General features: G+C 43.5%; 1 protein-coding gene across 2 annotated transcripts in view; it reads right to left on the bottom strand.

Moving 5' to 3' along the window:
- LOC138246097 (cytochrome P450 2F3-like) overlaps positions 1-22,513 on the bottom strand; it is a 235,966-nt gene that overhangs the window by 13,231 nt on the left and 200,222 nt on the right. The window contains exons 8-9 of one of the 2 annotated variants that reach the window (XM_069200334.1): positions 12,491-12,632; positions 10,893-10,984 (exon numbers count right to left, since the gene is read on the bottom strand). In XM_069200334.1, the coding sequence (XP_069056435.1) occupies positions 10,965-10,984; positions 12,491-12,632 (162 nt within the window). In that variant the 3' untranslated portion in view covers positions 10,893-10,964. Of the gene's footprint in view, positions 1-10,892; positions 10,985-12,490; positions 12,633-22,513 lie in introns of those variants that run through there. The other variant, XM_069200333.1, reaches the window with a different exon arrangement.

Genomic DNA, 22,513 nt, shown 5'->3' with positions numbered 1-22,513 from the left:
ATTAACGCTCAGTCCCAGAGGCCAAAAATTGACATGTGAAACTGAATGAAGGGGTCAAGGTAGAGGTACCCTTACTCCATGGGTCAAATAAAGGGGTCGGTTAGGGACCCCTCATGGGGATGAATTTACAAAAAAAGATTTTTCTGCGCGGACAAGGATCTGCGGATCCACAGCAGCACTCAGTACGCCCCGCCCCAAGTAAATCTGCAATAGATCCGCGGATCCAGACCACTGGAAAAAAAAAACACATAGACCCACACATAAACTCTAACACCACAATACAACCACTCACACACTCATACACTCATGCACGCACTCATTCACAGAGCCACACAGCCACTCACAAATCCACAAAGCCACTTACACACCCCACCCACCCATACACATACAGCCACTCACACACCCACTCGCACACCCACAAAACCACTACACACCCACTCCCACACCCAAAAAACTACTCACACACCAATTCACAGACCCACACAAACACTTACACACCCACTCCCACCACACTCACACACCTAAACCCATACTGCCACTTACACACCGACTCTCAAACCCATGCAGTTTCTCAAACACCCACTCAAAGACCCACTCAAACACTCAGAGACCCACTCACACACTCAGACCAACTCACAGACCCCCAAAACCACTTACATAGCCACTCACAGACCCACACAGCCCCTCACAGACCCACACAGCCAATCCCACACCCACTAACACACCTATTCAACCACTCACACACCCAGTAACCCATTCAGCCACTCACATACTCATACAGCCACTCACACCCACTCATACACTTACACCCCCACTCACAGACGCATACAACCATTCACACAGCCACTCACAGACCCACACAGGCACTCAAAGAGCCACTTACAGACCCACACAAACACTCATGCACAATCAGAGCCACTCACACATACTGAGACACCCACATATGCTTTTGCAAAGGGAAATTGGAACCTAAGAACACTGTGATTGGTTTGGTTCAGCCTGTTTATATTCTATGTCGAGAGGAATTGTTTGGGTGAGTCTGGCACAAGCGTCAGCTCAAAAACAGTGCTTTGAAATCTTTTCCAGAAATTCAATATCTTGCTGACTTTGAGCCAGATAGCACAGACACTGATAAAAATGAACATGTTGGGCACTTACTATCCAAAAGGGAGTGCACATCTTGAAAATGTTTGTTACTATAAAGCACTCCAGTACTACACATACATAAATAATGTGACAGTAAATGTAGATGAAGGTAAATTTGCAGTAGTTTGTTGCAATGGGTGTTTGGTGGACATAGCAAAGGCAGTCTTATTAACCATAGAACACTGAGTTGGTAAGACTGCTGAAAAAATAGAATTTTTCTATTTGGCGCTGCTTAAACCTTGGTGCTCTGAATCAGAATAACTAGGATAGTTTGACTGCTATGAAGACTCTTTCAATATTGCGAAGGATGGCACTGACTGCTCAGTATTTCCAAACTACTTGAAAATGTTGAATGATGAAATTGAACAGGGACATACAATTGCTGCTAGGAAGAGTTCACAAAGCAGCCAAGGTTCAGGTCCTCAAAGCCAATAAATGAAAATAAGGCTGCAATTGCAATGAATGAGGTGGAAACTACAATGGAGCAAGGAAGACAGAAAACAATTGATTTGGCCGATATGGGTGGATACCTAAATCTTGAACAAATGGAAATATATATGGAAGTGAGATTCACAGTTGAGCATGGATTGCTTCAGGACAAGAAAGAGTGTGCATGCTCAACATGTAAGCCTATACTGTTATATGTCAGCGGTCAAGCTGGTACTGGTAAAAGTTTCTTAATACAAGTTCTTACTGATTTCCTACAGAAGTCAACAGACTGTAATTGATCATGTGTGGTTACAGCACCTACTGGATTAGCTGCATATAATGCCAAAGGTATTACTTCATATCGACTTTTGATTCTGCCTGTGGAACATGACGACCAACTTGAATACCAAAAGTAATCCGGTGAAGCTTGTCATGATATGTCAAGTGTTAAAATTAAAAAAATTGTCGATGAGGTGAGCATGGTCTCAGACTTAATGCTTGCCTTTGTACATTTGAGAATGCAAGAGATTCTGAAAATGGACTATGGTGTCCCATTTTGAGGAAAACATCACGTTTTTGGAGCTCTACTGCAACTTACACCTGTGAAGGGTCAGCCTGTGTTCAAAACACTGCTCCATGATGAAACTATTAAATCTTTGGGAAGCTTTGAAGATGTATATATTTGTCTAAATATCAAATGCAAATAATGAATTAAGAATATGCTATAAGCCTCAGACATTAAATATGGAAATAAAGAGATTAGAGTAGGTATTTTATCAAAAGAGGTAAGGTGTGTTCTAGAAAGATGTTTTCTTAAAAAACTGTATCCAGCAACAAAGACAGCATCAGAATTAATATTCACTTTTATACAAGAAGGTAAACATATTGTGTGCCTAATGCCTATACTGGAAGAATGTGCATCTTTCACCAAAGGATTGCTGGAACTGGAGAAAGGTGAAATTGTGCAATACAACTGAAAGCAATAGATAACATGGAATACCAGGGTGTGTCAGTACTGCTAAATGAACAGAAAAATCTGTTTCACAAACTGCAGGATTGGAGAAATGTTTGGTCCTTGCAAACAATCTAAGGCCATTTTGTTTCAAAATTTACATGTTGAGAAAAGTTTTGTTAATGGTGCTATGGGTAAAGTTGTTGATTTAATTATTTCTCCTAATAGGAATGAGGTGGAATACCTTATGATTAAATTTGATCAGATGGATTACACAAAGCAGATTGGTAAGTCTATTGCATGCGTTTTGATGTGAAAGATGTATATGTTAAATGGAAAGAGTTTCCAGTTTCTCTAACATATGCTCTTACGATTCATAAATCACAAGGTATAAGTTCAGATGCAGCAATTATTAATATTAGTAGTACCGTGTTTAAGGAAGGCATGTCATATGTAGCTTTGTCTTGAGTTAGGACATTGTCTGGTTAGTAACTAGTTGTATTTGAGGAGAGCAGAGTAAATGCAGACAAGTTGTGTTACAGAATACAACTAATTAGGAAGACTTTATGCTTCTTATTTACGGTAGTATCCACTTTATAAGAAACGCTCCATCTGTCCAAAGTGGAAAGTTTCAAAGCAGTGTAGTGATGGTATTGCAAAGAAGGAAATAAAAGAGAAGAAGGAAGTTGTCAAGAAACAAAAAATTGAAAATGATGGAGATATTGTTGGCTATCAATTGTGAAACCCCTCTAGTGTGAACTCCTATGCTAACGTTGTGGTACATGTTTTTTTTTGCATTACTTGTGTAGATGCAATTCAAGAGAAGCTGGTATTGTGCTCTGTACTGTGTAGTTTGTTGAACGTTTGTGTACTGAGAGAGTGAAAATACATTTTGCAACAATAATTCGAGGCAATGTAGATCTATGTAGTGGATTTGCACAGAGTACTAAAAGCATTCAAGAGGCTGCGCAGGAGATACCTGTAAATGACTTATTTGGACTTAGTTACTCCTGACACCATGAATGTGAATATTGCTCATACACATCAACTAAGCAAATAAAACTGGAGTGTTTTACCTGTTTAACATTACCAAATTCCAAAACTGTGAATTTTGACAGAATAGTAAAAAAAGGCCACACAAAATAATGTATGTCCAAATTGTTGAACAGCTGTTCTGTTGAATTTATATGTAGCAAGAAGTGGGAAGTATGTTATTTGAATGCTACAATTACGCACAGCAGATGGTATTAAATTACATACGGAGAGTACTAACTTTAAAGCAGGGCAAATATCTATTTCTGGTAAAACATACACTACTGTCGCTATCATATTTCATGAAGAAGTTAGTATTAGAGCTCGTCATTACACTGTCCATCTAAAAAGTAGGAGTGGATGGACAGAATGTAATGATAGGAATCTTTAATTCAGACAAAGTTTGCCTGGAAACTTACCAAATTCCTTTCTTTAGGTCACACTTCCCCAGCCACTCCATGGCCCTCCAGCCTACTGCTGACAGCTCCGCCCACATTCATGATTCTGATTGCGACAGCTCCACCCGCATTCCTGAGCCTGATTGAAGCAGCTCCACCTGGATTCCTAAGCCTGATTGAGACAGCTTCGTCTACATTCCTGAGCCTGACTCTGACAGCTCTGCCGCAATTCCTGAGCCTGATTGCGACAGCGGTGCCTGCATTCCTGAGCCTGATTGCGTCTGCTGACACCCCTGCTGATGCCTAATGTGCGCCACTGCCTCGCCCGACCCATCCCACCTCACACTTCCCAGGACATATAACGGAGGCCGCAGCACGGTGCACGCAGCGGGCACACAGCAAGCGAGCCAAAGGCAAGCATGTTCGCACCTGTCCGTGCCTAGACCGCGCCCAGCGCCAGGATCCCTGGACCTATTGCCCCCCACTGCTACACAACCAAGGAGCTCCAAGCCCTGAACATCGGACACCCCATCAACAGCTGCTTCACGGCCTCCCCACGCTCAACCAAACAACCTTTCACCTGCCTACACTGCTGTTTCTCCTGCAACGTGGCCCCACCTGCACACACTAACGCCCACACAGAAGACTACAAGCAATCAAGCACCACTCCAGTGCATCTTGCTAAATGCCCGCTCCGTATGCTAACATGCCATGAAATTTGGGACACCATCATCACCCACGAACCGGACGTTGCCTTCATCACCGAAACATGGCAAACACCCTCCTCAAACCCCAACATCACCACGCCCACCTCTGATGGCTACAAAATGATACACTGAGACCGCTCCAACAAACATGGCAGGAGCATCGCCATCATCTTCAAGGAAACCATTCAATGCACTATCACTGCCGACGACCCAACGCCCCTCATGAAGCACCTCAACTTCCAACTCCAGACCAATGCCAACACCGCGATGCAAGGACCCCTGACATACATACCCCCGGGACCACGCCCAGCCTTCTGCGACACCATCTCCAACGTCACCGCCCCTCTTGACATTGACTCCCTCCACTACATCCTACTCAGTGATCTTAATTTCCACTTTAATGACACCAACTCCACTTCCCTCATAAAACCTCAGTAACATCGGTTTCACCCAACTTGTCACCAAACCCACGCAGAAAGCCGGACAAACACTGGACGCCATCTTCACTTCTAGCAACAGAATCAATTTCACCCATGTGACTGACCTCAGCTGGACCGATCATGTCATCACTCATGTAACCATCTCCAATTCCTAGCACACCACTTCCAAGCACCTCAGCACACCCTGCTGAAGCTGGGGAATGGTAAACGAGACCTTATGGGCACAGGCCTTAGGCACCGAACAACCAGAGCCCACGGCAGACCTCGACCTCAACCAGGTCATCCAAAACCTCACCACCTAGATCACCAAATCTGCCGACAGAGTTGCCCCACTGAAACCAGCTAAAACAGCCACCACCTCCAAGCCAGCGAGATGGTACACTACGGAGCCCAGAAACTTCAAATGCGACTGTTACCAACTTGAGAAACAATGGCTTGTGACGAAGGACCCCTCAGACAGAGCCGCCTACCAGGCAGTCCTTTACAACTACCACCACATCAATGCAGCAAAAAGAGCAGCAATCATTGCCCGCATCGACACCGCAGCCAACCACATGAAAGAGCTCTTTAAAATCATCAAGGAATTTTCTAACCTGATAGCCACAGAGCCTACCATCCACCCATCCCAGGAACTCCGTGACACCCTCTCAGATTACTTTCACCACAAGGTCCCCACCATATACAACAATTTTGCCCCCAAACCCTCCACCTCCAGCCTAGACAACATCTCTGAAGCAGCAAACACCTGCCACACGATAACCTTCTGGTCCCCGATTACCACACAGAGCAATACAGCCATCATGTCATCCATCCACTCCCGGGCACCCATTGACCCCAGCCCCTGCTGGCTTTTCAACCTCGGAGGCAACACTATTAGCACGGAACGAACCTGAATCCTCAACACCTCCATCTCCCCGGCAACCTTCCCGGATGAATGGAAGCACGGCTGCCTAAAGAAAAGCTCCGCCAACCCCAGCGACCTCAAACCCACAGACCAATCTCTCTGCTCCCCTTCCCGACCAAGGTGCTAGAGAAAGCCATCAACCAACATTCACGGACTACCTCGAACGAAACCACCTTCTCGGCACCTCACAATCAGGATTCCAGCATGGAGACTGCACTGATTGCCGCCACGGATGACATCACGACACTCCTCGATCGAGGAGAGTCAGCAGCTCTGGTCTTTCTGGACCTCTTCCCAGCATTTGATACAGTCTCCCACCACACTCCACTCAACAGACGCCACAACATAAGCATTCAACAAAATTCCCTTAAGTGGATCGTCTCTTTCCTCCCAGGCCACACACAGAGCATCCCCCATCCTCCCTTCAATTCTACACAGAAGAACATCACCTGCGGTATATCCCAAAGATCCTCCCTCAGCCCAACCCTGTTCAACATCTACATGACCCCGCCTCACAAACATCATCAGACCGTACAGACTCAATATAGTCTCCTACACTGACGACCCTTAACTAATCCTCTCACTCACCGAAGTCCCAACAATGCCCAAGCTAAATTCCACAACACCATGACCAATGTAGCAAGATGGATGAAAAACAGCTGACTCAAACTAAACACCAACAAAACGGAAATCCTGATCTTCGGCAAGAACACCTCCATATGGGATCACAGCTGGTGCCCAGCAGAACTCGGACCAACGCCCTCTCCATCAGACCACTCACAAAACCTCAGCATCATCCTCGACTACCAACTATCCATAAATCAACAAGTAAACTCAGTCGCCTCCTCCTGCTTCTACATCCTTCGTATGCTCCACCAAATCTTCAAATGGATCCCCACTGACACCAGAAAGACAGTCACACATGCCCTAGTCACCAGTTGCCTCGACTATAGCAACGGTCTCTACCAGTCTCTACGCCAGATTGTGCTCCAAGCTACTTAAAAGACTCCAGACTCTACAGAACACTGCAACGAGACTCATCCGCAACCTCGCCCAAGCATCACCCACACCTCAGGAACCTCCACTGGCTCCCTGTCCAGAAGAGATGCCAATTCAAAATCCTCACACTTGCATACAAGTCTCTCCACAACCTAGGGCTGTCCTACATCAATCATCGACTGAACTTCTACATCCCAGAAAGACAACTACGCTCCACCTCGCTAACCCTCACACACACACACCCCACATCCATCGCAGCTGCAGTGAATGCCGCTCCTTCTCCTACACAGCAGCCAAGTCCTGGAACAGCCTGCCCCTCCACCTCCGAACAGCTCCCTTTCCTGCGGACTTCAGAGGTAGACTCAAGGCATGGCTTTTCAATGGAGACACAGCACACTCAGTGCCCAGATACCCTTAGGGGTGATAGTGCTACGCTTTACAAATGCTATGATTGATTGATCGTTTGCAACCAAAATTCTAAGGAGGGTCACAGTTGGAATAGTCTAGTTATGCATTAACACAATATATGACATCATTCAGTCTACCAAGGGTGATGTCTTTATAAGGTTTTGTCTATGCTGGTGAGCCTTATATAGCCTTATACTAGACTTATATGCCTAGTAGCACCTCCAATGCTGAAGTTTGCATTTTCAGCATATGTTTCTTTGGATAAGTAGAGCAAGTATAGGTGAAATGATCATTTGAAAGGTTGTAGTGAGTGCAATGCACAGTTTTGCTTATTTGCAGTGACATACACTGCTCTTTTGTTTTGTTTTTTAAACAGTCAATACAATTTCTTTTTCCCCACAGTTCAAGGATGATTCTTTATACAGTACATCATTTATGTTGTATAAGAGCTGAAAACAGTAAAAAAAGGGACAATTATATGCTTAATTTTATTACAACATAGCATTACAGGATTGGAAATATGTAATGATGTGTTGCTATTAAGAAGTTATGTATTGTTAAAAAGTTTATTTTGTAATTTTATAAATTGTAGTACTAATTTATATTTGTTGGTTTTTCCTATTCATGCAGATGAATGGCAACATCTATTGGAGTAATGTGGCTTACAAATTAGTTTTTCCAGTGTTGTTGTATTAGCTTAGATTGGGCAGGTTTCCCAGAGTATAATAAAAAAAACATACACCCATCTAAACAGTCACACTCTCAAACAGCCACTCATAAAACCACTCACACACTTATACAGACACCCAGCTACTCACACACCCACATACTAAATTACAAACACACCCATACAGGAACTCACACACAACTTCACACAGACACACACCCATTGACATACCAACTCACTCACACATAGAGCCACTGTCATACCCATCCACAGACCGACACGGACATTCTTACACTCACTTACTCACTCACAAACCCACACAGAAGTTTACATCCCCACTAACACATACACAGAGTCACTCACACAGGTACTGACAGCCATGCAGCCACTCGCCCAGTTACATTACCATACAGTCAGTCATAGACCCCTTTACATATGCAAAACTTACTCACATAGACTCATACACCCATTCAGATACTCCTGCACAAACTCACACACCCACAAAGGCACTCATACACTGACTGACACACCAATACAGCCACTCTTACAGCCACTTACACACCTACACAGCCACTCACACACCTATTCAGTCACACACCTAATTACACACCCACACAGACATTTACATTTTCACTAACTTGCATTACTCACACAGCTGCTCACACACCCACACAGCCACTCAGACACCGACTCACTCACCCATACAGCCACTCTCACACCCACACACAGACCCACACAACCAGTCACACACCGTGAAACACCCACTTAGTCACCTACACAGACATTTACACCCCACTAGCACATCCATACTGTTACTCACACGGGTAATAACACAGCCACACAGACACTTACACACCAATTCACACTCCCATACACCCACTCACAGACCCACAAAACAACTTCCACACCCACTCTCAGACCCACACACCGAATCACACATCCACTCACACACCCAAGCACACACCCATTCACACACTCACACAGACTCAGACAAACCCACAAAACCACCACAGCCACCCACAGACTCACACAGCCACTCACACACCTACACGCCCACTAACACACTTATTCTCAGACTGACACACCCGCTCACACTCCCATTTACACTGACACACCCACTCACACTCCCATTCACAAACGTACACATCCACTCACACACCCACAAAATCACTACTGCACCTCTACACAGATCCATGCACATACTCACACACCCACTGACAAACTGCACACCCACAAAACCACTACCACACCTCCTCATACACCCACACAGCCACCAACTCACACATCCATTCACACACACACCCATTCACAGACTGACATCCATTCACAAACCAACAAAATCACTACTGCAATTTGCACTGACTCCCATCTACATACTTGCACATCCACTCACAAAACCACTAACACACCCAGTGACACACCTACACGGCCACTCACACACAGTCACACACCCATTGACACACACACACACACGCCCACTCAAACACCCACATAACCACTACAACACCCACAAACAGACTCACACAGCCACACACACACCTATTTATACAGTCAGACACCTACTCACAGACCCAGTCACATACTAACACAACTATTTAAACACCCAATCACACACTCAGACACCCACTCATACACCCATTAATACTCACATATCCAGTGGCACACCCAGAAAACATCACTGCACCTCCACACACACCCCTACAGCCACTTACACAACTACTTACCCATTGATTGATACACTCACACAGCCACTAACACACCTATTCACACACTGACACACCCACTCACACACACAGTCTCACACTCATTCACATACTGATACATCCACTCATACACCTAGAAAACTACTACCACTCCTCCTGACACGCACAGCCTCTCAGACAACCACTCTGACACCCTTCCAAACACTAACACACCCCCTCACAGTGACATATATTCATACATGACATGACAAACATATAACAAATATTTTCTTTCTTTAAACAAAAATAGGTGATTAAAAAAAGAACCCTTTTTTGTGTTTTTGGAACTTTTTTTGGTGTGTTTTCTTTTCTTCCAATGATAACTATAAAAAATAAAGTCCATAAATGCACAGAACGTTTGTAACCATCTTCTAAAATAAAAAAAGTTAACATTAGTGGCTCATCACAGCCTGAACAAATGCTGACAGACTGTTCACCAACATAAATAACTTTATTGCACAGTATGCAATGTGAAGCAACATTGAGCATCTGTGGCAGAACTGCAGGGATATTGGTTGTCACAGCAGCAACTGGGTCCCCAGGAAAAACGCATGCCGCAGTAGATGGAGTAGATGTCTGAGCTGCATCCCACTTGATTTCTGCTCTTGCCATGTGGACAAGGATGTATAGTTCAAAAATGCTTAAGCATGCTGTTGGTGCTCTGAGAATATTTTCTATTTGTACCTCTGGACAATTCTTTGCTGCACAGTTTGCATTTCATCATTTTTGCAACTACCTTTTTCTCTCCAGAAGGAATAAACTCAAAACGCCAAGCAATTGACTCCTTCTTTTTGCATAGTCCTTCTCTCTCCTCCAGATGCCATTATCAAAAAAAAGGTTCGTAAAAAAACCCCAAAGAAGAACAACTTCCAACTCTGCTGGAGAGGTAGTAAAGAGACACAGAAGAAGAAATGGGAAGGAACTTCTTGTAGAAGAGGTTGGTAGGTGTTTCAACCAATCAAATTAATTTGTTAATTTGCCACATGGGGTTCGCATATTTGTTGCTGAGCCATGGGAAATATGTATTAAAACAACCTTGTAACGTAGAATTAATTAGTGGAATATAAGTTCTATGTTATTTTATTAACTTCAAACATCAATTTTATAGTGTCCATTTATGTTTTTAAGTATAGTTAGAAATCAATCTGGATCCGCTGAACCTGGAACAGGAAGTACACATGGGTTAGGCACACGGCGGATCTGCAAACCCTCCCAAATTTTTTTTTTAAAAAAAACAATTTTTGTTTTTAAAAGAATTAAACTTATGTACTCTAATATTTCTATTATTTATATATAGTATTTTTACCTGATGTATTTCCAGATTAAAAACACCTAAAAATCTAAGGATAAACTAATGTCATAGTTAGGTGTGTTTCATTAATATATATAATAATGTTTTTAAAAAGGTACGCATTTGAGTAAAAAAACAAAGGTTACACGCACATTATAGTTTGGAAATACCATTAAAGAAGGTAGAATTTCATAAAAAAAAACAAAGGTTACAAGGATGTTATAGTTAGGAAATAAAATTTAAAAAAACCCTACTGCATAAGTTAAATGACTATTCTTTCTGTACTAGTAATGAGTGATACTATTTCTAACATATGTCAACTTATCTATAATCCCTTTTTTAAAGTGGGTGTACCATTTATCAGTGAACTAGCCTCTACACTGACACATGTCTCCTGCTGAAGTATGTGTATGATAGTGCTTTGCAACAGTCTAAACTGTTCATTGAGGCTTCAATCCATAGCGATGGCTCAGTCTAGTTCTGTTTCATAACATATTGACCTGTTTCCTTAGACATCTTCCTTTGTGATTAATGACTGTAGTATTATCTGTTGACTCAGACCTTTCTCTAGGGTGATGGCTCAGTGTAGTAGAGATTTACAATATTCTCACCTCAATCCTTTGTCCAGGATGAAGAATCATTTCCTGCACGTCTTTTACCTGTGTCTTTTTTCATTAAAAAAATAAATAAATGGTATTTTATGAAGTATATTGAAGTTTACTTTGCTGGATAATGTCATCCGTGATGTCACTGACCAAATCACGAGTGAAGTAACATGTGAGGTCATAAGCAGTGCATTGCAGGCCGTAGGTTATAGTTAGCTCAGATAACTATAACTTCGAAATACTATGGCTTTGTGTGAATAAAATCTAATCCTAACTACAAAGTCCTTGTAAACTTTGTTTTTTTCAGTGAAAAAAAAAAAGTTATCCACATGATAAGGTACTGCATAGTAAACCCCAAAATCACCCTTGCCTCCCTTTACCGCTACCTGCACCCAAATCATTTTTTAAATAGTATAAAAAGTATGTCATTTTCATTAAATAAAAAAAAGGCTTCCCTGCATAGTAAAGTACTGTGTGGTAAAAGTACAAATACTGATCTGCTTGGTAAAGACTGTCTGCTGAAGGTCTTGCGTGGTAAAGGCTGCAAGGCAAAGCCTCTTTCTCCACAGACCCAGCACACAAAGCATACTACCCCCTTACACACACAAACATACACACAACACCCTGCCGGCCCCAGCAGCACGCCACAATTAGATAATACCTTTCTGGCACCATTTAGATTTCCATTGAAAGAAATCGGACACCTGTAAAATACTTCAACCACATTCTTTATCTGACTTTTATAGAAGAACAACTGTTACTAGTTGTACCTGCTCCAAAGGGGATGTGCGCGTCATTCTTTTTAATCTTGCCATTTTCATCCAGGAATCGGTATGGATTGAACAGCTTAGGGTCATCCCAATACCTCTTGTCTGTCAGAGACGAGTGCAAGAAAGTAATCACCTGTGTTCCCTGCAGACAGAAAAATAGACTATGTTTGAAAGGTCCCCTAAGAATAGCTCACTCATAGACAGTACCTAGTCCACCCCACTTCCCACACCCCTAAAACACCAGTCGAAAGTAACACTGTGCACCTAAACGCAAATCTGAAGCCCATAATACTTAATGTTACTCATAGTGAAACACAACCAGTACTCCAGCAACCAACCCATCGCTTCTGCAAGTGTATTTCTAAAGTCAGAAAGAGGCAGTAAAAGTTTCCAATAGCTTTAGAAAGCACAATGGATTTGAATCAGACATCCCCATGTTTCTTGAAAGTCCTGTGTCAATGATATCCAAGAATGGTTACTAGCAATTAAGCTGTCTTCTGGTGCCAAAAAAGGGGAAAATGATACCAACGTTTCCCTTCATCTACAAGGAAGTCATAAACTAAGCAAGACCATATTTGAGGTCTCTAATTATTATAGATCTGGGAGGTTCTCGTTATAATTTTCTACGCTTGTGATGCATTCTGTGCACAACTCCATTATTCTCTGCTCAGCTAGCGTGTGATGTCAATGAACAGTGGTTCCCAACCTTTTCACTCCTGGGGACCCCGAATAAATCACTACTGGAAGCCCAGGACCCATAATAAATTTGTACAATTTAAATTTCAAACAAAACAGTAATTCACAAAAAATACACAAACAAGTACACACAAGATTTAACTACTTTATACTGAAAGAATATGCAAAAATAAAAAATAAATAAATGAGAAGGTTGGTGGTCCATTTCGGAAAATAACTTTTCAATGTTTGGTTCTATTTCAGAAAGTTGAATCTTCAGTAGGATTTCTACATTTCCCTAGCAATTTCTGTATTTATTTTTTAGGTATATAAGATCTGAGAAAGTTTTTTACATAAATATGTGGTGAGGAAAGGAAGTAAAAGCTTGAGTGTCTCATTTCGCCACAGACCCTCAGTCACATGTATTTTATTTATTTTACAGCACCTCTCATACCAGTGTAGGGTGTTGGAGCACTCTACATCACACACATACAGATACAATGCATCATATGTGTGTAAACCAGTATATAGAATATGTTACTGAAGGCAAAGAGGACTACAAGGCATAGGATTCACTTGTCATCTATACTGGCAGGCATTTTCTAAGAGTGCTTGATCTGGAGAAGCACAAACTCAGGATTCAGAAAATAACACAGTGATTAGCATTGACTTTAATAATAAGAATTTATTTCTACACAAACAAACCTTTTTTTTAGCAGCATCAGGATAATAAAAGACTGGAAAAAAACAGAACTTTCTTACTTGTACCATGCAGTTTGCCTGCAGCTCTTTGATGGCAGTTCATAGTTCACTGTGCTACATTACAATTGTAACTTATGAACTGCACAATAACAAAAGAATCTCTGTGACATAAGCAGTAACCTACTGGGCCATGCACACAAAATAATCTTCTTTGCATCATACATGATGTTTGCAGCAGGCATATTGACCATCCGCGCTACCTTAGATAAGTCAAAACTGTCACTAGACAAAACTCTCATGTCTCTCCAGCAGGTATATTTAATCACCAGTTACCTTGACCCTTTTATTTTTGCCGGAAAGCTACTGGATATACAAGTAACTTTGTAGTGCTCACAACTGATGCATAAATTAAGTAACAAATATAAAAACATGCATGTGCTTCTGTCAAGAGGCCACAGCGAGAGAAGCGCCTTCCTACTTGAGATTACTGCAGACCCCCTGGGACCCCTGGGGGTTCGCGGACCACAGGTTGAGAACTGCTGTCATGGAATGGTGGTGAGTGACTGGAGGAGTGTGACAGAGAGAGTAGGCTAAGAAAAGAGGATGCTGCTCCTGGTGGGGTCTCCTTATTAAGTAACTTGTATCTTATCCTGTAACTTTTTAAATAAATCTATAACCTTTATCCCACATGAACTCGCTACCTAACTTGTACATACTAAGGAAGGATCTCTGTTTACAACAGTCATATTTAAAATTCAGGAGAAGTCCCAGAGACAGAGTGGCACAGACCAGTGCTGTGATTAGCAACGGGGTTCTATCAACAAAGAGTGATCTGTTTATAGCATACATTGTATTAACACAAAGTCTTTAATATGTGTTATTGTATAAATGTATCAGGATTATATTGTTGTTTGTTGGCAGTAATGTAATTAATTTAGCTGGGATAGAACATGGCTGCCTGATTGTAACAGATTTAGTTGATATATGGCAACCTAACACATATGTAATGCTAGGTACACTGGCTGCATTTTATTTTTTAACCATTTTATTATTTTATGAATAAACCCTACAATATATCTCACTGTGTAAATTTCATAAGTGGCCACCCCTTACATACACCCCTCTTTTTGAACCTAAAGACTATACCTCATTTATAGCCAATAATGCTAATAAAAGTTACTCACTGAAAAGGTAAGAAACACCAAAACACCAAACAGTGGTAATTTATGAGCCACTCCTCTAGAGGGACGCTGTTCCAAGTAGGTAGGGGTAGGAAAAAGGGAAGCAAATGCCAAGTGTCTCATCTGTACATTTAGCACGGTAATGGCCTAGAGCTCTTTAATGCCTTCCTTGTGAGGGTGGTCCGATGTCTGTATAAAACTCCCTCTTTCTCGAATGAGGCATGTCTATCAATCTTGTTAAGGAGTTAGGCTGCTCACTGTCATTCCCTCTTTCTGTTTCAAATTATACCAATACCTCACTCCGTAAGTAGGCAATTGGGTATCGGAAGGTCTCTTCTTTCTTCTCTGTGGGATACTGTGCTTGCACAGTTAGCCCTCTTCAGGAAGGGAGCTGCTGAGAAGGTTGGCTGGCCCCACTCTACGTACAGTCTTATTTTAAATACTTATGCACTTATTTAGAGGTGTATGTTGCATTCAGTGGTAATACACAAGTGCTGCTCTAAAGTTACCCCAAGAAATACTTTTGCATTTTGTCATATAAATTTGGAAAAACAACATTGTTGGGCGTCTTAGGGTACCTATTTGCATTTCCTGTCCACCACACTTTTTCTAGCAGAAACCATTCATAATTTAGAGATAGAATGTAGTACAATATGTAACTTCACAGAAAAACAAAATACAGGAAAGCCTTTTCTGAGGCCTTGGATGAACAAAATATGTTTAATGGAAAAACAAATGAACAGAAATAGAGTGTAGAGGACAATCACAGAAAAGACAGCCCCAACAGTAAAAATATGAATTTGGTAAAAAAGTCAAACTATGGGCGTCATTACGAACTTCACCGAAAAAATGGCATATCGACACAAAACAGCCATATTTCCAAAACGGACACAACAATGGACGACTGAAAAGAGGAGGTCCCACCACCAGCACCGCCAGCCCAATAAAACTCCTCCCACCAGATTACGAACCACAAATCATGACAGTGGGTCTTCCATGGCTGAAAATCATTGGCGTGTGAACTACTGTGATCGACATTCACTTCACTCAGAACACCACACCGCATTGGAGAGTTTGAACAGCCCGCACTTGACACGCATCCACACACCTACTCACTCCACTATATAACACAACCCACAGTCCCTTGCTAACCAAACGCCACGCTGCTTCAGCGAGCACACCAACAACAACCATCAATTGTACATATTGCTATTCACACTCTCATCACACACCCCACAACTGCACAACCCACACATCACACACCACCTGCACACACGACCCCAGCCTTCCGCAACCCATTCACAGTCCAGCACCTACACCTCACCACACACATGAAGCACTGCAACCTTACACCCCCCCCACACCCACCACACCACCCCCCTCACACACCTACCATACCACATCACAAACACCCCCACTTCACTGACGAGGAGTTAAGGGTCGTGGTGGATGAAATCGTATAGGTTGATCCACACCGGTTTGGAGTTCAGGTCAAGCAGACCACAATAGCCAGGAAAATGGAGTTGTGGCAAAGAATAGTCGACAGGGTGAATTCTGTTGGCAGTTACCCATGCACAAGGAAGGACATCAGGAAGAGGTGGAATGACCTCAAGGGGAAGTCCATTCCATGGCTGCGAGGCACCAGTTGGCGGTCCACAAGACTGGCAGTGGACCCCCCACCTCCTCCCCCTACTTTCACAGCTTGGGAGGAGAAGGTCTTGAACATCCTGCATCCTGAGGGCCTGACAGGAATTGAGTGGTAGTTTTTCCTGTTCTGAAAGACCTCTTCATTGGTCTTGGGGGAATCAAAGCTACATGGGTGCCATCTATGGCTCCTATCAGGTGTGGGATGTGTCCCATAGCATAAAATTCTGCCTTCACATAGGCCAAATCCGCTCGTAGTGGAAACCTGATGTTGCTGTCCAGGGGTTTTACCAATGCACACAGTACATCCTTCAAAACCCGACTGAACATGGGCTGAGACATCCCTGCAGCTAGAGCCACTGTGTTCTGAAAGGAGTCAGAGCCAGGAAATGTGGTACTGACAGCGCTTTCACGATGGGAGGTATGAGGTAGTGATTCTGATTACCAGGCAACAAATTAGGTTCCAACTGTTGACAAAGATCCTTGATTGTACGACAATTCAGAAGGTAAGTCTGGATACACTGGCATTCTTCCATTGTCTCCAGGTCAACTAGTGGTCGATAAACAGGTAGCTGTCTTGCCCTCCTCACTGCACCATAACTGTGTGGAAAGAGTGGTACAAAACAATCTTGTATGCTTCTACAGACCAGTTCCTTCATCCACTCCCACCCGGAGATACCTCCACTTATCTGGATCTTCCACCTCCCAAATCACCCCTGCCTCCCTGAAAGTACCCATACCCCGTACCCTGCATAGCATCCCACCCCTCCCAGGTGTCTCCAACCCACAACAAGGCTGAGAATTGATTCCCCCCTCCCAGGCTCTATACCATAGATCCCCCTCCCACACCAATGCGCCAACCCCTTGATCATCTAGTGCCTGCCCGCCTCCTTGAAGCCCCAACCTGTGGTGGTCATTAGGCAGTCAGTAGCCAAGTGTGGGACACACATTTGTGCACTATGTTCATGTATGACAGTCAAAACTGACAGGCCATGGGTTGGATGTTGTAGTCGTTTAATACATTCTGATGAAGCACATGCAACATGTTGTGTGTTAGAGACAGCTATCATTGTAATCCTTTTTATTTCCATAGTATTGAGTTATTCCTGCCTGACATGAAATATTTGAGTTGGGTAGGCCGTTTAAGTGGGTGTGTGCAGGTACATTCTACTCCAGTGGTTTCATGAGGGTTGTAGGAAGGGATTGTGTATGTTGGTGGTCAGTGGTTCTGGTGTTATTGACGTGGTGTGATTGCAGTTGTGGCATTGTTGTGTGCCTAGGTGATGTCTTGTGTCTCATGACTCATCCGTGTCTCACAGTCACACATCTCTCACAGTTACAAAGTATGACAGAGGCTGAAGATATGACTACATACATTTATTTTACAAAACACATCCCTGAACCTGAGCCATGAGTTGACTGAATGCCAGTATTCACAAGTCCAAACTACAGATGGGTTTGTTGGGGGAGGGTGTGGTCCATCACGCACAATCGTCAAAGGTACTACAATCGTCAAAGGTACTACTTGGCTTAGAAATCAGGGTCATTTGTAAAACCGCCCATAATGCCAGGCACAGTGGACACCAACACCTGTCCAATGACCAATGCTGGTATCATTACCAAAATAGTCTACAAGGATCGCCAAGGAGCACTCATGTTCCACCACATGTGCACCAGCTGAGGTGCCAGCAGTCTGTGAAGTGTCCATTTGGTGTCCAGTGGCTGCCAGATCAATGTATGAGAGCTCATACTTTGTTTCACGTACAGAGGCAGCCTCACCAAGCATGATTGCGAATGGGCTCTCACCAAGAACAGCAAGAGGTCAGCGTCTTGTGTGAGCGCATGCCACGTGGTGAGAGGCAGCACACTCCAACTGACACCACTTGCAGATGATAACTGTCTGGACACATTATAGTACCGGTCTGAATTTCAATGACCAGTTGTAATGCAGGTCCTTCCAGCCGTTGTGCTCCAAAGAACAGCATCATCCTTTGCCTACAGAGTTGTACTGATGGAAGTACTTTCTGTCTCGCTTGTCTTGTAGGTGCAGCCACTGCGTTGTGCTCGTCTTCCAGAGCTATATCCCAGCCACAAAATAGAAGGTGATGTGGTATCCCCAGTTGGAGTTTTTAAAAATGGTGTCTATAGCTCTCGATGTTAGGCAAGGGACTGAGGTGTGGTCGTGTATGTAATGGGCTCCAACAGCCTAACGTAAATGCGTTCACACAGTAACACTGTGCGAGTTTAATAATTCCACACCGGAATCAGGGACTTGTGCATAACCGTTTGCACTTAAAAGGGACGTGATTTTGCCTGCTGACTTCGGAGGCATGGGCTCTTTGCTCACAGGCGCAGATGTACGCGCCACATTTTTAGCAACAGTTGGGCCTTGATTCTATTACACTTTTGAAGCAGCACTTTTTGCAGTACCATTTTGAGGCCAACCGTCAGCAATTGTAGTCTGCTGTGTAAGAGGTATATTGATATTCAGCCAGCAGGTGGACATCTGGGAGCCTTTGGTGACTATTCAAACCAACATTACTCAACAACTCACACTGTTGAAGTGCACTTCGCTCCCATTCAAGGTCACCTGGTAGCAGATGTGGTCAAAGGGACTGTGACTCCCTTCAGAAGGTAGGATTAGTTCACTGCAGAGAAGTTGCAGGCCCATTCAAGTATAGCTGCGTCCATAACATCGTATGGCTCACAGTTGTTTCCCTTTGACTGCCGCACAGGCAGGCCTCTTCCATGCCATTGCAACAATTCAATGACAGACGGTTGTTCCCACACCTTGTGAATGTCAGTATCACATGGCCTTACATAGCTGCCTACTTGAATGTATATCACACAGGATGTAGACAGCTGTTTCATAAGTGCCATATATTTCAAGCCGTGCGACTCTCCATCGCACAACTCAGATTTGTGCTACACTGAGATATCTGTGTGGCATGCAACACTGTGATGTCTGGAGGATCACATTGAACTCACAGTTTGCACTATGCCCTTCCACATAAGCCAGGCACCATAAGTGTTGAGTTGTGTCATCTGCAGTGGGACACTTCCATAAATGTGGAAGCCACCAGTCCCACTGTTGTGTGCATGTGGTGGTGTCCTCACTCCGCCGGCGGCTACAGTCCAATGTCTGGCAGACGTGCCCAGGGAGGTTGGGTGTCTCCTCCGCTTCAGCCTGCTCTTTCCCTGCCCCTGTCAGCCTTGGTCCCCTAAATGCTGGGGTATGTGTTCCAGTCTGACAAATTGATATGCGTGTATGTGTGCTATTTGAGCTACATGTTTTGGTTTGATGTTATATGTGTTTGTGTGTGGTGCATGATTTTCCTTGGTAATTGGCATGTATGGCGCCATGTCCATATGTGTGCTGGGGAAAGGTGGTTGTGATTGCAATGTGTGGTAGTTGTGTTGCCATGTGTTTGTTGCAGAGTTGAGTGTTATTGTCTGCCTGGATAAAGTGTGTCTGTGTGGTAGGTGTCATGCCATAGATGCTGTGGTGTGTGTTATTGGGGTGTTTTGTAGTCTGCGTTGTGTGTTTATTTGTATGTGTGTGTGAGTTACCTGCTGTTGGTGATACGTTATGTTGCCTGTGTGATCTGTCGATGGGTGGTGTGTCATGTGGGTGCATGTCTAAGGGTTGCTGTGTATGCCGTTAGTGGCATTGGTATGTAGTTTATTGGTGTCATGTGTTGTGTGTGGGTCCTTTCTGGTTGCTGTGTTTGTGTGTGTGTGTGTGTGTGATGGCTGTTGTGTGTGTGATGTGCTTGGGCCTGTGTTTTTGTGGCTGTGTGTAAAAATGCAGGTCGCTGTGTGGCTACTTAAGTCTCGGCCTTGCTCCCCGTTTCTGACGGGTATCTGTTGTGTGTGCACGTACTTATGCATTTTGAAACATTACAGGTGGCTGTGTGTACTTACGGTTGGTGTCATAGTATGCATCGCCGCCGCTGATTCTGGTGTCTCTGAACGAGCAGGTGCATAGGGAAGAGGTGTCGTTCCAGTTCCATATTGACTCCGGACGAGTGTGGCTTACCGAAGGTGTGTATCCTCTTTCAATATGTTGGTTTCCGCCTGTGTTTAGGTGGTGGTGCGACCGCAACAGAAACATTGGTGGTGTGCAACTTCGTAATGTGTCTGACGGTAACATGGCCCCCTCCCGTCTGCAGGTGGCTAAAGTAGTCTGTGGCGGCATGTCTGCAGTGGCGGTGCCGGCGGTACATTGTCTGTCTTTTGTGTACACTCCCGCCATGTTCATCATTTGACGATCTTCTCTGCCAGCCTGTTGGTGGTACATCCGTCATCTCCGACATGACAGTATTGGCACCACCAAGTTCATAATGAGGCCCTATATACATACACGTAAAAATAAACGTGCAGCCCACTGTAAACCCTTGTTAGGAAACATAGCCTCTTGTACGGATGTATTTCTGATTGCAAAGCATGCAATTTGCAAAACACATTGTATGCAAAGGCAAACCATTTTTTTTACAATACATCAAAGCCTTTTATGAGTCCCAAAAGTGTTTCTGACTTGTAAAAGGGTGATTGCAAACCTTTACAAATTCACAACTAGCAAGTGGTGTGAAAGACATGTTCCAATTCTATTTGTAAGTCTGAGTAGGATTTATATTTATCAATGGGTTGTGACTGCAACTACAATTGTAAACCATTGATCAGTTACCAAACCCCAAGTTGGGGTGTCTGCAAGGGCAGCTGTCTCTGCGATTGGACCTCTTGCCCTGTTAAAATCATGTTGGAAGCATGCTCCCTTGGAACTGTACGAGAGGTGCAAATTGTGACTTGCCTAAATAATATTTATTTGCCCTTCTTGCAACATTCAGCTAATGGACAATTTGCGATGTGACCTTTTAGTACATAGATTGAATCACAAATTGCATTGCAGTTCACAAACCAGTTGGTGGGCAACTGTAACTGAACATTCTTGGGTTTGGGAATGGGAATACATCATTTGGCCCATAACCCTAATATTAAAGTGGAGAAAAAGAGATAGGGAAATAATAGTAGAGTGTAGCAGTGTAAGTGCAGGGTTAAGACCAGGACAAAGGGTGTTATAAGGGACCCCACAAACAAAAGTAGAACAAGCATTAGCAAAGCCAATCAGTCTCTGCAATCCTAGAGCTACAGGAGCTGGCAATGTTAATCATTTGTGTACAGCGCTGGGGCTGGTTTTATTGACTTACGGGTTCCTATAGCTAACGTTGACAGTTATCTCACCACTGTGTGCTGGGGGTGTAGGAGGCTGGCCTGGCTTGTAGTGGGTACCAAGGGGTACTTACACTCTGCACCAGGTCCAGTTATCCCTTATTAGTGTAGAAGAGGTGTTTCTAGCAGCTTAGGCTGATAGAAGGTAGCTATAGCAGAGCAGCTTAGGCTGAACTAGGAGACATGCAAAGCTCCTACTATACCACTGGTGTCATATGCACAATATCATAAGAAAACACAATACACAGATATACTAAAAATAAAGGTACTTTATTTTTATGACAATATGCCAAAAGTATCTCAGTGAGTACCCTCAGTATGAGGATGCCAAATATACACAAGATATATGTACACAATACCAAAAATATGCAGTAATAGCAAAAGGAAGTAATGCAAGCAATGTAAAGTTACAGTAGATTGCAATAGGAGCACATAGGTATAGGGGCAACACAAACCATATACTCCAAAAGTGGAATGTGAACCACGAATGGACCCCAAACCTATGTGAGCTTGTAGAGGGTCGCTGGGACTGTAAGAAAACAGTGAGGGTTAGAAAAATAGCCCACCCCAAGACCCTGAAAAGTAGGTGTAA

This window comes from Pleurodeles waltl, chromosome 7 (assembly GCF_031143425.1).
Source record: "Pleurodeles waltl isolate 20211129_DDA chromosome 7, aPleWal1.hap1.20221129, whole genome shotgun sequence".
Taxonomy (NCBI): domain Eukaryota; kingdom Metazoa; phylum Chordata; class Amphibia; order Caudata; family Salamandridae; genus Pleurodeles; species Pleurodeles waltl.
Note: the sequence above shows the minus strand (reverse complement) of the source record. Positions and strands in the feature narration are given on the sequence as shown.